The sequence below is a fragment of the Chrysemys picta genome, chromosome 24 (genome assembly GCF_011386835.1).
Source record: "Chrysemys picta bellii isolate R12L10 chromosome 24, ASM1138683v2, whole genome shotgun sequence".
Taxonomy (NCBI): domain Eukaryota; kingdom Metazoa; phylum Chordata; order Testudines; family Emydidae; genus Chrysemys; species Chrysemys picta.
In genome coordinates, this window is record NC_088814.1 from 9176621 (window position 1) to 9193551 (window position 16931).

Below are 16931 nucleotides of genomic sequence, written 5' to 3' on the forward strand. Positions count from 1 at the left end.
CTACGGTCATCAACTCACAGATCATCAAGGTGATGTGACATATTAGGATCATTTTAGATGCCTCACTACTCTACACTGCTCTACTCAACTACATACAGATTGCCACAATGGTGAGAAACACCTTCACTTGACCAGAAGACTTCACCTATTCCTCTGAGATGAACAGCTCTACCTGTGGCAATGGGCAATTTCATCACCTTCAGGTTGGATTTTGCAACTCACTCATCTGGGGATGGATGGAACCACTACAGACAATGAAAACGACATAGCACATAGACGCACACATCGCTTGCAACAAAGACTGATGAAAACACACCACACTGGTGCTTTGCAAGCTCCACTGCCTTCTAATTTCTTGAGTGCTCAAATCCTGGTCCTAATTGACTGGTCTGATAATGGACTAGGACACTCCGTGATCCCCCAGCACAATACTTCATAGGGATGTTGCAATTGGACAGACTGAGATTCTGACTATCAAGCACTGGGAATAGATAACTACATGTGATTGTGCAGTAACTCCATATAGAGTTCAATAACCCACAGTGATATATCACTCAGAGTACTTTTTAAATTTTCATTACAAGAATGTGCAAGCAAAAGTAATACAAACAACGGTTCTGGGAAGTGGAAGAGCTGAAATTAAACTTAGGTTTCCTGACCAGTCATGCAAAACACCAATGACTAGAAAAACTAACTTTCTTAAATTATGATCCTGTTTTTTAATATATAGATGGTTGAAAGCTACTAGGGGGGAAGCTGTTCTAGACTTGATTTTAACAAATAGGGAGGAACTCGTTGAGAATGTGAAAGTAGAAGGCAGCCTGGTGAAAGTGATCATGAAATCATAGAGTTTGCAATTCTAACGAAGGGTAGAAGGGAGAACAGCAAAATAGAGACAATGGATTTCAGGAAGGCAGATTTTGGGAAGCTCAGAGAGCTGATAGGTAAGGTCCCATGGGAATCAAGACTGAGGGGAAAAACAACTGAGCAGAGTTGGCAGTTTTTCAAAGGGACACTATTAAGGGCCCAAAAGCAAGCTATTCCGCTGGTTAGGAAAGATAGAAAATGTGGCAAAAGACCACCTTGGCTTAACCACGAGATCTTGCACGATCTAAAAAATAAAAAGGAGTCATATAAAAAATGGAAACTAGGACAGATTACAAAGGATGAATATAGGCAAACAACACAGGAATGCAGGGGCAAGATTAGAAAGGCAAAGGCACAAAATGAGCTCAAACTAGCTACGGGAATAAAAGGAAACAAGAAGACTTTTTATCAATACATTAGAAGCAAGAGGAAGACCAAAGACAGGGTAGGCCCACTGCTTAGTGAAGAGGGAGAAACAGTAACAGGAAACTTGGAAATGGCAGAGATGCTTAATGACTTCTTTGTTTCGGTCTTCACCGAGAAGTCTGAAGGAATGCCTAACATAGTGAATGCTAATGGGAAGGGGGTAGGTTTAGCGGATAAAATAAAAAAAGAACAAGTTAAAAATCACTTAGAAAAGTTAGATGCCTGCAAGTCACCCGGGCCTGATGAAATGCATCCTAGAATACTCAAGGAGCTAATAGAGGAGGTATCTGAGCCTCTAGCTATTATCTTTGGAAAGTCATGGGAGACGGGAGAGATTCCAGAAGACTGGAAAAGGGCAAATATAGTGCCCATCTATAAAAAGGGAAATAAAAACAACCCAGGTAACTACAGATCAGTTAGTTTAACTTCTGTGCCAGGGAAGATAATGGAGCAAGTAATTAAGGAAATCATCTGCAAACACTTGGAAGGTGGTAAGGTGATAGGGAACAGCCAGCATGGATTTGTGAAGAACAAATCATGTCAAACCAATCTGATAGCTTTCTTTGATAGAATAACGAGCCTTGTGGATAAGGGTGAAGCGGTGGATGTGGTATACCTAGACTTTAGTAAGGCATTTGATACGGTCTCGCATGATATTCTTATCGATAAACTAGGCAAATACAAATTAGAAGGGGCTACTATAAGGTGGGTGCATAACTGGCTGGATAACCGTACTCAGAGAGTTGTTATTAATGGTTCCCAATCCTGCTGGAAAGGCGTAACGAGTGGGGTTCCGCAGGGGTCTGTTTTGGGACCGGCTCTGTTCAATATCTTCATCAACGACTTAGATATTGGCATAGAAAGTACGCTTATTAAGTTTGCGGATGATACCAAACTGGGAGGGATTGCAACTACTTTGGAGGGCAGGGTCATAATTCAAAATGATCTGGACAAATTGGAGAAATGGTCTGAGTTAAACAGGATGAAGTTTAACAAAGACAAATGCAAAGTGCTCCACTTAGGAAGGAAAAATCAATTTCACACATACAGAATGGGAAAAGACTGTCTAGGAAGGAGTACGGCAGAAAGGGATCTAGGGGTTATAGTGGACCACAAGCTAAATATGAGTCAACAGTGTGATGCTGTTGCAAAAAAAGCAAACATGATTCTGGGATGCATTAACAGGTGTGTTGTGAGCAAGACACGAGAAGTCATTCTTCCGCTCTACTCTGCTCTGGTTAGGCCTCAGCTGGAGTATTGTGTCCAGTTCTGGGCGCCGCATTTTAAAAAAGATGTGGAGAAATTGGAAAGGGTCCAAAGAAGAGCAACAAGAATGATTAAAGGTCTTGAGAACATGACCTATGAAGGAAGGCTGAAAGAACTGGGTTTGTTTAGTTTGGAGAAGAGAAGACTGAGAGGGGACATGATAGCAGTTTTCAGGTATCTAAAAGGGTGTCATAAGGAAGAGGGAGAGAACTTGTTCACCTTAGCCTCTAAGGATAGAACCAGAAACAATGGGTTTAAACTGCAGCAAGGGAGGTCTAGGTTGGACATTAGGAAAAAGTTCCTAACTGTCAGGGTGGTTAAACACTGGAACAAATTGCCTAGGGAGGTTGTGGAATCTCCGTCTCTGGAGATATTTAAGAGTAGGTTAGATAAATATCTATCAGGGATGGTCTAGACAGTATTTGGTCCTGCCATGCGGGCAGGGGACTGGACTCGATGACCTCTCGAGGTCCCTTCCAGTCCTATAATAATCTATGAAAGGGAAAAGAATTCCCTTAGCAGGAAGAATATACAATATTTGAAACATGACAAAGAGCTACTGAGCTAGAAACATCCCATCTGATTTTACATAGAAATTATTTTTCCTCCAACTGCGTCTTTGCAGGTGTTGAGTTGAAATAAAATATACACATTTGTATTCTAAATTCTCCCATCTAAACATGTATTGCAATATGCAGAGGGCACTAATGAAACAGTCACTAAAAATCTGCTAGACAGATACATGCAAGGGACGCAACCATGCAATTCTGTGTTAAAGCCATCCTGGTTCTTCACTGAGGCAAGTCTTGCCAATGGTTGAGCTAAAGAAAACTAGACAGACTTTTGGGAGCACAAGTGGAAGCTTACTCTCCTAAAGGTTCAGAAAAGTCACAGGTATGGGCCACAGAGAATCAGCAATGGGGCATGCAAACTCTGCAGTCCAAGGTACTGTCCCCTTGCTTATATTGTCCTTGCAGTGGCCAAACACTGGGGCTGGACACACTGAATATAAAACAGAAAGAGGATTTAAGGTGAGAGAAGCAGTTGTCTCATGGGAAGGCTCAGGCTGTTGTTGGGAGGAAAAGAGGTGTGCTTATGAAACCAGAACACCTCTGCCCCAAGGCAATTCTCATAATTCCTCTAAAACATGAGACGCAACACGGCTAGGTTAGGAAGGTTAATGCAACTGTGATGATTTGAGGAAGCTCTGTACAACATATGGATTCTGGTTGATATTATGAAGTTATTATGCAGTTGTTACTATGGCAATTGCTGAATCACAAATGTCTGTCTCTGTGTTCACTATTGCTGAGAAGCCTTTAAGCATTTAGTACCAGGGACAATGGTGGGTCGTTAGAACTCAACCACTGTCTATTCAGTAGTTACCAGTAGGACAAAGAGACAAAGGTATTGGTGGTGGGAGATATAAACTAGAGAGGCTCGCAGACGGTTTACTTTCATAGTGGGGACAGAGGTGAGTATCCTGTTTAACTGCAGACTGGTCACAACCAGAGAAGGTACCATGTTTCAGAACATAAGCGATGCGCTACAGCAGGACTCGGGACAGCCCCAGGTAACTCTGACCCCAGCCCAAAGAGTGCGCTGGAGTGATAAGGAAACAGAGGCAAGGAAATGCATGTAGGGTTTATTATTTTTGTGTCGATCTGTGTCTTTCTTGTGCAACTAAGTAAATAGCAGTGGTTTTAGAATTCTGTGCAAAGTCTCTCTCTGTGTTATATGTATTACACTATTCATGTGCTCCTTGAGGAGACAAACTGCGGGCTCAAAAAAAGGCAAAACTGGAGTTCTGGGAGATGGTGTGTTTAAGCTATTGGGCAGATGGGGGGCGGGTGTCTGGGGAGTCAGCACTCGTTCTAAGGAATGGGCAGGTGGCTGCACCTCTGAGGAGGGGATGCCAAACAGAAGATCTGCACCTTGAAAATGTGCCCGGGGTCCTAGGACAGTGACAGTTCGCTTGTAATGATGGCCATAGAGCAACTGCCAGTGAGAGAAGAAAGGGGCAGAAAAACAGGATTTGATTTTTGTTCACTTATCTAAACTTACTCATGTTAACTAGGAGGACCTGGACCTGTTTCCTAAGTGGGAGGCTATTGTCTGGCACCAAACCTACCATCTTTACCTTCTTCACATCCTTATAGGATGCCCAAGCCTGCTATGCTACCAAATTAGCACAATAACTCACATGCATTGTGTGTGTGCCAGAAACTGGAAAAATCTTACAAGTAGTATTCGCTTATCTACGCCTGCTCCCTGGATCTTCTTCAAGTGCTTATCTCTGTGTGTATTACACATACGGATGACAGGCAAGCAGTACTGAAATAGGAGGGAGGTACGAGGATGCAGATGGTATAGATGTCTGTAATACTACAATTCCAAGGGCTGTGCCAGCAGAAGAGGCTTGGACCAAAGCAAAATGCTTCATGAAGGTGTGGATGGAATTCTAGGTGGCTGCCTTACAAATGTCCAGCATAAGCACAACTCAAAGAGATGCTTCTGAGCTCACCTGTGCTCTAGTGGAAGAGGTTCTTAACCCATTTGGGGAAGGGAAATGCCCCAACTGATTGGAAAGGAGGATACAGTTAGAAATTCGCTTAGAGAGTCTCAGAGAAGATATCACTTGTCCCCTGCTCACTCTGCTATAGCAACAGATAGCAATACTTTCTTTTTACGAAATATAGAATAGCTAACTATTGAGAATGGAGGGCACTAACTGCTGATAAGCAGACCCACAGCAAGCGAAGAGAAAGACCCAGTGTCTTGAAAATGAGGCGGTAGATTCCAAGGGCAGAATGGATCACTGTGATCATAACACAGGCCATAGAACTTCCTCAAAATAATTCCAAGAACAGAACTTTTAGAAAAATATTAAATCTTGATTTAAAAATGGTCAGTGACGGAGAATCCATGACAATCCTTGGTAAAATGTTCTAATGATTAATTACCTTCACTGTCAAAAATGTACATCTTATTTCCAGTCTCAATTTGTCTAGCTTCAATTTCCAACCATGGGATCATGTTATATCTTTCTCTGCTATACTGAAGAACCCATGATTAAATATTTGTTCCCCATGTAGATAAAGTTTATAATCAAATCACCCCTTATCCTTCTCTTTGTTAAGTTAAATAGATTGAGCTCTTTGAGTCTCTCTCTACAATTGACCAACATCCTTCTTGATGACACTGGTTCTGTTGTGCCCAGATAGAGAACTGCCTCCATTTGGCTAGATAACATTTTTAGAGCCCTGCAAATCTGCGGATATCCGCGGACCATTTTTGCGGATAGTGGATCGGATGCAGATACAGCCGCACAGGACTTTACTCACCAGTGGCGGCAGCCTGGGGGGCACAACACACTCATGGCCGGTGGCCAGCAGCTGGGGGTAGGTCAGAGTCAGGGCTGGCCAGCACTGGCTCACCGTGCCGCTCCCGGTCCAGCAGCTCGGGCCCCTCGGGCAGCGCCAGCGCTCCCACCATGGCCTGGCCCAGCAGCATTGTCCATGCTCCCAGCCCGCCAGCTCCTGGGCAGCAGGGCCCGGCCACGGGGATTGGAGCAGGCGGGGCCCCAGCGCCCCACCCCTCCGCCCCACTGTGATGCATCAAGCACTGCCGCTGCCATCTGCCATTGCTCGTGAGCCTCCAGCAGCAGCACGCAATGCGACACCCCTTCCCTCCGCTTCCCCTCGAGACCCCACCCCCACACTGCCCCTTACTCCCAGTCCCCACCCTCGCACTGCTGCTTCCCTGCAAAACCCTGCCCCCCACTCACTCTTTTCCCCCACACCCCGTCGCTAGCCCTTGTGAGACAGCTTGCTGCTGGGTGTGGATGCGGATACAGGTAAAAGATGGCTAGCGGATCGCAAGTTGGATCGCGGGTTGATTCCGGAAGATGCAGATCCACATTTTTCTATCCACGCCAGGCTCTAAACATTTTCTGGTAGAATCTTTCCTGCTGTGATTATGAATAGTTTGAACTATTAGGTCTCCAAACATGAACCCTCTAGGTCTGACACCAATCCAAATGCCAAGCCATGAGATGAAGCGAGTCCAGGTTAGAATTTCTGATCCTGCGGTTCTCGTGAGCCAGCAGATCTGGGAAAGACTGAGTGCTGATGGATTGACATTCATAGGTGGTCTGGAAACCAAAAATCTCTGGGCCAACTGGGTGAGATGAGAATGACTCATGCTTTGTTTTGACAAATGTTCCGTAGAACCTGGGATAATAGTGGGATGGGAGGAAACCCATATGTTACGTTGCCTGTCCAGGACAGTTGCACCAACGCCCCTGGAGTACAAACCTTGAGCTGCTTTGAATCAATATACCTTGAATTTCTTGTCAATCTGGGAGGCAAACAGGTCCCAAGATGCATTCCCCACTGCATGAAGATGTTCATCACTGAACTGTGTAATTCCAGCTCGTGATCAGTGGCAAAATGCCTGCTGAGGTTGTCTGCCAATGAGTTCTGAGGCTCTGGGAAGTACAGTATCAGAAACAGTGATGTGGTTCCTGACACACCAGTTCTGTAAGTCAACTGCCTCTATGCACAGTGTAAGGGATTTTGCCCCTCATTTGTTTCTGCAGAAGTTGGACATCATGTTGTCTGATGTTATCTGTACATGTCAGGAATGTATGAATGGGAGGAATGCATCTTAGTTCCAGGAGATTAATATGCATCCTGGCCTCCCGAGGTGTCCACGTACCTTCTACCATGTGACCACCCATGTGAGCTTCCCAGTCTATGAGGGATGTTGGGGTTGGAAGGTCGGAAAGAGACTCCAATGCACTTGTGTTCTGGGTTTGTCCAGCAGGTGAGTGAAGCCCTAACATTAATGGGGATTGTCACTATCTATTATAAGCAACAGAGGGTCCTGTGGCACCTTTGAGACTAACAGAAGTACTGGGAGCATAAGCTTTCGTGGGTCAGAACCTCACTTCTTCAGATGCAAGACTTCTTGCATCTGAAGAAGTGAGGTTCTGACCCACGAAAGCTTATGCTCCCAGTACTTCTGTTAGTCTCAAAGGTGCCACAGGACCCTCTGTTGCTTTTTACAGATTCAGACTAACACGGCTACCCCTCTGATACTATCTATTATGTTTCACCCATTACTAGTTGTTGTACAACTACAGTGTTCATGTTGTGACTGATTGGCGTATATACTGACTAGAGCGAGCGAGGCTTGCAGACAGTAGAGATGCAGCCTGGTGAAAGGCATTACGTAAGTACAGGAGGAGAAGATATCCTCTAGGGTAGCGTATGTCTGAGTCCGTGCTGCAGAATGAAGGGTCCTAGGTGTTGGTTCCACCGGATCCAGTGCCACAACAGACTCAGTGGTTGGTGGATCCTGACCAGTGCCGACAGAGACAGTGTCCCATCTAGAGCTCGTTTGATACTGGCAGATGTTGGTCCTTTGCCTTGCTAGAGGCAACCAATGTCGGTACCAGAGCCAGTACTGTTGGACATTTGCTCCTGTGTGCTTTCCATTGCTGGTTGGGAGGCTTGGGCAGACCTAAGTCCTTCAGATCTGCATGTGAAAACTCCCCTGTCTTGGAAGGAATTGGGGAGGGATCCCTGTTCCTGGAAGGAAGCTTAGAGGATTGTATATCTTTGAGAGTGTCCCTTACATGCACAGGAAGCCTGAAACAACGGGTCATTAGAGTCATCTGCTCTAGCCTCTGCTCCAGAGCTGTTGCTGCTCGAGAACTGAAACCAGTGTACAGGAGGGTCTCCCCAGCCTGGATCTGATTGGGGTCTCAAGGCTTTCTCTGGGAGGTGCTTCCTCAGTCAGAGCTTTCATCCCTCTCAGGTCCAGGGTGGGAAAGAGTGACACATCCAGCACTTGGTGGAGATATGCGCCTTGCCAAGGCAGTGCTGGTGATGTCGCTGATCGAGAAGGAGTGAGGACAACAGATGTAGTTTTTAAATCCTGGAATTCTGGACACAGTCCTATTCCCGAAAGGGGGAGATGGGTCCCCAGGGTGGGGAAAACTAAGCTACACTAATTGAATAAAATATTATAAAACACTATACAACACCAATAAACTATATACAGTTATATTGACAGAGATGAAGACAATGCAAGGCTAGCGTCAGAGAATTCTGACTCAGGCCATTTAGTGGTAAGAAGGAACTGGAGAGTCGGTCAGTCCGCACATCCCCATACACCAGTGGTGCTGAACACAAGGAGATCCAGGGCACAGGCACAGAACAATGGACACTACTTGCAAGATTTTCCACTCTTAGGTGCATGCATACCTACGTGTGGAATACAAATAGGGACCAGCACTCGAAAAAGAAACAATCCTTCCCACCAACTTAAATGGTATAAATCTGAATCATGCTAACATGTCCTGTTTAACAGCAGAAAGACAGACCCAAAAACTTACTCTCAAGCAGCACCTGCTAAACAAATACACAGAATCATTGCCTAGGTTAGTATTTGGGGGTAGGGGAGGGGAGACACAGAGAGAGAGAACACTACTCACCTATGATACCACTATCTCTGCTTTCCAGAGTGGATGTAGGGCTGGTAACAGCCCCATAGTTGCAATCCTTGGCTGTAACATTTGTACTGACTGGAGGGAGGGTGGAGCAGGGACTGCTGGCTGGTGGTGAGGCAGTGCTGCTGGTCAGCGTGGAGCAGGGACTTATCCGCTGTGTTACTGCTGAAGTCTGAAAAATTGAAACCAGGAACACATCACTCACCACGATCAATTACTGTGAAAAAAATGTATCTATAGCTCACACTAGAGAATTTACCCTCTACAATAAAGAACCACATATGTTTTACGGCTAAAAATGAAAATACCACGATGCTCAGCCTCTGCGAAAAATGTAAAAATATTAACAATTTGGTTTTAATTTCTTTTACACACTGTAAAAATGAAAGATCCTCAGTTCTGAATTCAACAGGAAACCTGGTGAAGTTTGCACAAACTGCGATTTACTATGTAGTAATTTTACTGTTTATGTCAAAGTTTGTCAGGAAATTTTAGCTGTTAAATTTCCCTGTTAGTATTAAGCTGCAATAAAAACAAAACAAAATAATATTACCTGGAAGGATGAGGTAAAACTTTTGCTTTCCACACAAGCAAAGAAACTCCTGGTGACAATTATACTGCATGATCTGACCTTTACTTAATGCTTATGGCAAGAAATAACACAAACAGGAAATCTGTGCCATTTCCATCTGGTCAGAAATCTCAGTTGGCTTGCAATTTTTGTTTTGTGAATGTTTCTTCCATTCAAGAAAAATAACAATACGTTTACACTGAAAGAGGAAGTGCCAAGTCCCACATCTAAATGAAAGGAATTCTTTCCCCAGAAGAAATGCTTTCCACACCAGAGGCTGACTTCTCATAATTTACAGTAGTGAAAGATTGACTTTGCAAGGCAAAACAAGGCAAAAGCATGGCACCATGAAAAAGATTGCATTTTAAACGTTATTGCTGAAAGAATCTATAAGCAATTGTGCAAATGAATCCCACTAGAGTTAATATATTTAATACTATATACAGAGATTATCTATTAGAAGAGATAAAATCTGTATACATTGCATTTAAAGACTAGTTGTGATGAAGCTGAAATTCTCTGTATCAGGCTACATGTTCAAAAGTGATCTGCATGCTTCCCTGAGAAAGAAAGAAATCTCTTTTCTCAAGATAAAAAATTACTCGGTTTCACCCTATCCTAGAATACCTGTACATAAATAAGACATACTGTGCTGAATTATTGAGGTACAGCAGGTTTCGGACAGGGCTCACTGACCATAAACAAGTTAATGTGGTCTCATCCACCAAATGTAATGACTTATTAAACACTAAAGAGTGCCTACATCAGACCATGCACATACAACTTTGTGATTTCTTGAAACAAACATAACTGTAGCTAGCATATTTCTCACAAATAAATAAAAACCCAACTTTAAAATCTCTTTGACTCTTGATTTTGATAGATGCTGAATCCCTTGCACCAGAAACAAACTTGATATGCTTTTAGCAACACTAAAGGAAGGCTTCATATTTCAAGTGCTAGTGGTGCTCATAGGCACTGCAGAAGTTATGGGGAGGCTACAATTTCTGCCCTCAGACTCACACACACGTCTCCCATCAACCTCGCTGTGAATTGTGTGTGTACCAAAGGGTAGCTTTTCAGCCATTAACTTCTATTTACTGTCTCTATAAAACTTGCCTGTTCAAATTTGTTGGTCACCGGGGACGACAGCAGCAAACCCATGTCATTTGGGTTGTAGATTAGCATTCAATCGCAGTACTCATGGTAAAGTTCCTGTATTTTATCCACTAAGTCCCTGAGTTCTCGTTTAGCTTTTAGACACAAAAGAACATTTAGTTCCAGCTCAGAATACGCCAGTTGCACTCAGTAGTTCAGCACCATTGATAGCCTGTGAACAGACTGATTCTCTCAAACCATGTCACTACAATAAGGGAAAGTGACTTCATTTCCTAACAGCTTACTAAGCACTGCAGTACATGGTTACTTCTCTTTGCAATTGTCTCTGCTTTCCGATTGAAACATTTAGTCCCCTTGTACAGTAATGTCTTGTTTTTCGGTAAAATGCTATTGGTGTGGAGGAAATCTCAATAGGAATTAACTTTAATGAACACTTGCTTATTTTACAAGGGATGCTTTTATAATAGTTATAGAAAACTGTACCTAACTTTTTAAAAATACCATTTGATCCTGGAATCACTGGGAAAAACTGAACACTGAAGCACAGTGCTTGCAAACTACAGAAGGCCTTTGAAATCTAACTTTTTCTTTTCAAGCATTATATACCGTACTTGAAGCTTGAAAAATGATTGAGACTGACTTTTATAAGTAGGACATGTGAAAGATTCATTGTCTTCTAAATTAGAAGGCAGATCCCATGTGTAGCTAGAGGGGAGCTATCCAATTTGTCACAGAAATCCCACTGTGGCTTGTGAAAATGCTCGCTTACTCAGCCGGCAATCACCAGCCATTTGAGGGAAAATGGAGCATTGTGCACAATAGGTGGGATTGCATAACTCTAAAAAACATGAGGACTGATTCACCACTGTATTACTCTAATTCCATGCTAGTGTAACTCCACTGATTTAATCATAACCATCTACCGTCACAGACCTGGAGTAACACACTGGTGAACCAGGTATATGGTGTTCATCCAGACAGACCACCACGAACATGCTTTTATAATAACTCCTAGAGACTGCTATATAGTAGAAAGGAGGACATCCAGGCACTTCCAACCAGCTTATATTTAGACTGATGGGGAGGATTTTTCTTAGAAAATGTTGATGCATCAAAACAAACTTTTTGTGGCAACATACCAGTTTTGATTAAACTTTCATCAGAAAAAGTTTCTCAGGTCCAGAATGACATTTCTGATCAAAACCACAGAGACCCCCTACCCTAGAAAGGCCAATAGCCTGGCCAGGAGGACACTCATCTGGGACATGGGAGAATGGCAGAACAGAGATATGAAGTTGGGTCCCCCACATCGTGACTGCCCCAAACACCAGGCTATTGGATATTCTAGTGTCTTTCTTGGTAGATTTTCATGAAAAATTTCAAAAGAATTTGGTTTCATCCCAATGTGAAACAGGAGCATTTTTGAAATCTTGAAAAGTTTTGCAGAATGGGAAAGCCATCTCCCATACAGCTCTAGTTATAATTCCCCTTATGATCTGATTCCGTATAAAAGTAGTCGTGTATGAACATTTGCTAAATTTTTGCACTCTTTTATTCCTTTATCTTTTTAGGTGGCTGCCATCAGATCATCTTTTGAAGCATTAGGAACAAACCAACATGGTTCCTCTACTCTCCCTGCAAAAGGCACACGCACACAGCAATACGAGTAATAGATGAACATAACACTACAAATGTTGCAAACTAAATACTTCACACTCTAGAAATAACAGTACTTGACTAATGTGTCAATTTTCCCTACGTCTAAGAGCGCTGCTCTTGAAATATTTAGTCTCCTAGAAACTACAGATTTAAATCTCAGCAAGGTTGACCTAGCTGTTAATAAGCACATACACTTCATACCATAGTTTCCTGTTTTGGTTCCTTCTGGATTACATTTTAAAAAATGAAGTCTATTTATTTTATGTGGTTATAAGACGGGCATTGCCAGTAGTCCATTTAAACTAATAGCCAATCTCTGACAGTGATCAATAAAAAGATGCTTCTAAGGAAGGTGTAAAATCACCTTAATGGACAATTATGTAACAACATGTTCACAAAGAGAATTTTTTTTCTAACCAATACAGCTAGTGGCTGAGCACAATGACTTTTATTCTTTTTTAAATCCTAGTAAGTTTAACTGTAGATATTCTTATTATTCATATAAATGTTAAATCTTCTTTGAGATCTATGGATTTCTTTGCCTTAACAATATCTTGTGACAATGAGTGCCACATGTTAAATTATACATTGTGAAGAAACATATTTTCTTGTAATATCTTTTATTGGACCAACTTCTGTTGTTGAAAAAACAAGCTTTCAAGCTTACACAGAGCTCTTCTTCAGGTCTGGAAAACATATTCAGTGTCACAGCTAAATATAAGGTGGAACAGATTGTTTAGCATAAGTAGTTACATATTTCAAGGGACCATTCAACATGAAGTGGCTGGTTAACAGCCCTCCAGTCATAGGGGGACAGGAAGGGAGGGGATGGGAGATGGGAGGGTGTGTTATTGGGTTATAGATTGCTGTAGTAAACCATAAATCCAGTGTCTCTATTCAGTCCATGATTATTAGTGTCTAGAAAAGTTATGAATTGAAGCTCCCAGGTTCATCTTTTGAAAGCGCTCTATAGGTTTCCTTTAATCATGAGGACAGAGGTCAGATATAGAGTGATCACTTTGTGAAAGGTGTTCGCCCACAGATGATATGGTGTTTTTGTCTTTTATCATTTTCCTGTATGAGTTCATTCAAGAGCATAGCGATGGTCTGGTCTCACCCACTAATTGTTATTGGGGCATTTAGAGCACTTGAGGTACGGTTTCTCACCTCTTATTTGTCTCCGCTCTAAATTTTACATTTCTATCTTTTTAACCTTTTCGCAAAAGGAAGTATTTCAAGGCCTCAAAATATTTTCATTGCTCTTCTCAGGATCTGTTTTGTTTCTGTTAAATCCTTTTTGAGATGAATGAACAGAACTAAATAATTTGATCTACTTAGATACTTCTATTGCCCCTAGCAACACAGTAGCTATATGCCAGTATTCAAGGTGAGGGTAAACCATGATTTTATATAGTAAGACTATAACATTTCTATCCCTTTCCGAGTGCAACCTAACATCTAGCTCACTTTTTGGATCACTGTTGCATGTCATGCAGATATTTTCTTTGAGCTGTTCTGGATGCCAAAGGTCTTTTTTCTGAGTTGCTAGAACTACTTAGAATCCATCAATAGATATGAGCAATATAAATGGTTCCTTCTAATGTGCAATACCTACAGTACATGAATTGCCTCTGACACCATGATTCTCAAGTGCATAGTTCTGTTAGGGCCTTTCAGAGTTCCAAATGGTTTTCTCTATCCTAACTAGCGTAAATAATACTGTGTCATCCATACATTTTATGTCATCTTTGGGATCTTGCAGAATGAAAGGAGATATACAAATGTAAAGTGTTGTTTAGGGTTACCATTCGTCCGGATTCCCCTGGACATGTCCGGCTTTTTGAGCTAAAAATAGCGTCCGGGGGGAATTTGTAAATGTCCGGACTTCCCCCCCAGGCAGAGCGCGTGCAGCTAACAGGGCAGCCGGCCGGATGGTGCCACTTACATGGGGATCTGACTGCCAGAGAGAGCCCCTCCTCCGCTTCCCCTGCAGCAGAGATCACTCCCTCCCTCCCTCCCTGCATTCGCAGATCGCCTCCGGCAGTCTGGAGCTCCTCTCCCGCTCCTCCTCCCCTGCTGCCCAGCGTGCTGGGATGAACGGCAGGGTAAGGGGGTCAGAGAAGGGGCAGGGAGGTTCTGGAGGGAGCAGTCAAAAGGGGGGGTCGGGAGTTCGGGGGGGGGCTTTATGGGGGGTGGATAAGGTTTTGGGCAGTCAGGGTACAGGAGGGGGTAGGGTCCTGGGGGGCAGTTAGGGTGGGGGGGGTCTTAGGAGGGGGCAGTTAGGGGACAAGGAGCGGGGGGAAGGCTGGAGGTTCTGAGGGGGGCGGGAAGTGGAAGGGGCAGGGGCGGGGCTAGGGTGGGGCTCCTCCCGTCCTCTTTTTTGCTTGCTGAAATATGGTAACCCTAGTGTTGTTATTCATCTGGTGTTGTATTTTCTCCAAAGCAGAGGGTTTCCATGCCACTTTTTCAACTGTTATTTCAAGCTAATGTTTGCTGCAATTCTAACTAATGTTACTATTGCAGCCAGTTAGCAACAAGATGCTTGGCAAATGGAAATATTCAAACTTATAATATATTACTCTGCCCTGACAAAAAAAAAGAGTTTTTTGTATTGATACAGAAATATACTCATCATATATTCCTCTATGCCAATTATAAATATACATTTCCATTCATAAGACAATTCTGTATTTTCAACATTGTTGCTACATTTATTTTTATATTTCTAATAAAGCATTTGAAAAAGTAAACTTTACTATACTGCTCTCATATTCCTTTTGCTTTACTGGTAGCCAATAAAGCAAAAGAAAGTTTGTGAAGAATAGGAGAAAAAGGTTTTACTCTTTGGCATTTGTGATCTCTCATTAAGGAAAACATGCTTAAGTAAGAAACAGTATATAAAAAGTTGCAACTTCTTAGCAATCTGAATAAGAAAATGTGTCCCTTGCTATAATCAAAATAAAGCACTCGAGTGGAAATGCAATGTGTTGGATTTATAGATTGGGACAGTTTTAGTTAAAAACAGCTCTATTCCTTATTTTCATTTCACCTCAACATTGGAGAGATTGCAAATAATTATATTCTCGCTTCAGAGGGCAGAGCATGGTCAGAATAGCAAGCAGCCATCTAGTCCTAGCTTTTTACACAGAGATTGCTTTCACTGCTCAAGCCACATAAACTAATGAATTAAAATCTAGAAAGAGCTTTTCTTTTTTAAAATTCAAGTGCATAATGGTAGCCAAAGTTTCAATCAGATGTCAGCATCTTTGCAAATTAATCTTTGCAAACCCCAACAACATCCCTGCATCCATGATTTATGCTGAAGAATTAACTCTTGGAGGGCTAGTTTAGTGGGATGGCAACAGAGCTGTGACACGTGCTGCAGCAGAAGGGTCTTTACTTTGGGAAATACTTAGATGGACTGCCACTTTTAGGCCAGGTCTACATTACACACTTATTTCGGTATAACTATGTTGCTCGGGGGGTGTGAAAAATCCACACCCCACGCACAATGCAGTTATACCAACTAAGGGCACGTCTTCACTACCCGCCAGATCGGCGGGTAGCAATCGATCTATTAGGGATCGACTTCTCGCATCTAGTGAAGACGCGCTAAAATCGATCCCCGATGGCTCTGCCGTCGACTCCGGAAATCCACCGCGGCAAGAGGCGGAAGCGGAGTCGACGGCGGCACAGCAGCGGTCGACTCGCCACCATCCCCACAGCCAGGTAAGTCGACCTAAAATACGCAACTTCAGCTACGCTATTCACGTAGCTGAAGTTGCGTATCTTAGGTCGACCCCCACCCCCATAGTGTAGACCTAGCCATAGTCCCGATATAGACAGCACTATATCAGTGGGAGAACTCCTGGTGACATAGCTACTGGCTCTGAGGGAGCGCTCCCATCGGCGTAGGAGCGTCTTCTCTGAAACATGAGAGTGGCGCAGCTGCACCAATGCAGTGTTTTAAGTGTAGACCTGCCTTCAGAGGGATGTGGTTAGGAGTCAGAGAATCACAAATGCTAGTCACACAAATGCCAGTGGATTCATACAGTAAGACTGACATCAAACTCGGACAAGGCTGTTTGACAGTCCTCCTGTCTGGAAGAGGATTGCTGCAATCACACCTTCAGAATAGAGGGGAGAGAAACTAAATTCCACACGACTCTATTTAGACTGGCCATTAGCAGCGTAGGGTATGTCTTCACTACGCGCCGTATCAGCGGGTAGCAATCCATTTATCTGGGATCGATATATCGTGTCTCGTTAAGACGCGATATATCGATCCCCGAACGCGCTCACCGTCAACTCCAGAACTCCACCAGAGCGAGCGGCGGTAGCGCAGTCGATGGGGGAGCTGCGGCCGTTGATCCTGCGCCGTGTGGACCCCAGGTAACTCGATCAAAGATACTTCGACTTTAGCTACGCTATTCGCGTATTTGGATCGATTTCTCCCCCCCTCCACCCCCAGTGTAGACCAGCCCTTAGATGTGGACTTTAGGGAAA

At 43.3% G+C, this 16931-nt stretch overlaps 1 protein-coding gene across 1 annotated transcript in view; it reads right to left on the reverse strand.

The window, feature by feature from the left end:
• The window catches only part of TANC2 (tetratricopeptide repeat, ankyrin repeat and coiled-coil containing 2), a 508124-nt gene that overhangs the window by 160625 nt on the left and 330568 nt on the right, over positions 1 to 16931 (reverse strand). Inside the window, 1 exon segment of the mRNA XM_065577500.1 lies at positions 9062 to 9248. Within this exon segment, the coding sequence (XP_065433572.1) occupies positions 9062 to 9248 (187 nt within the window).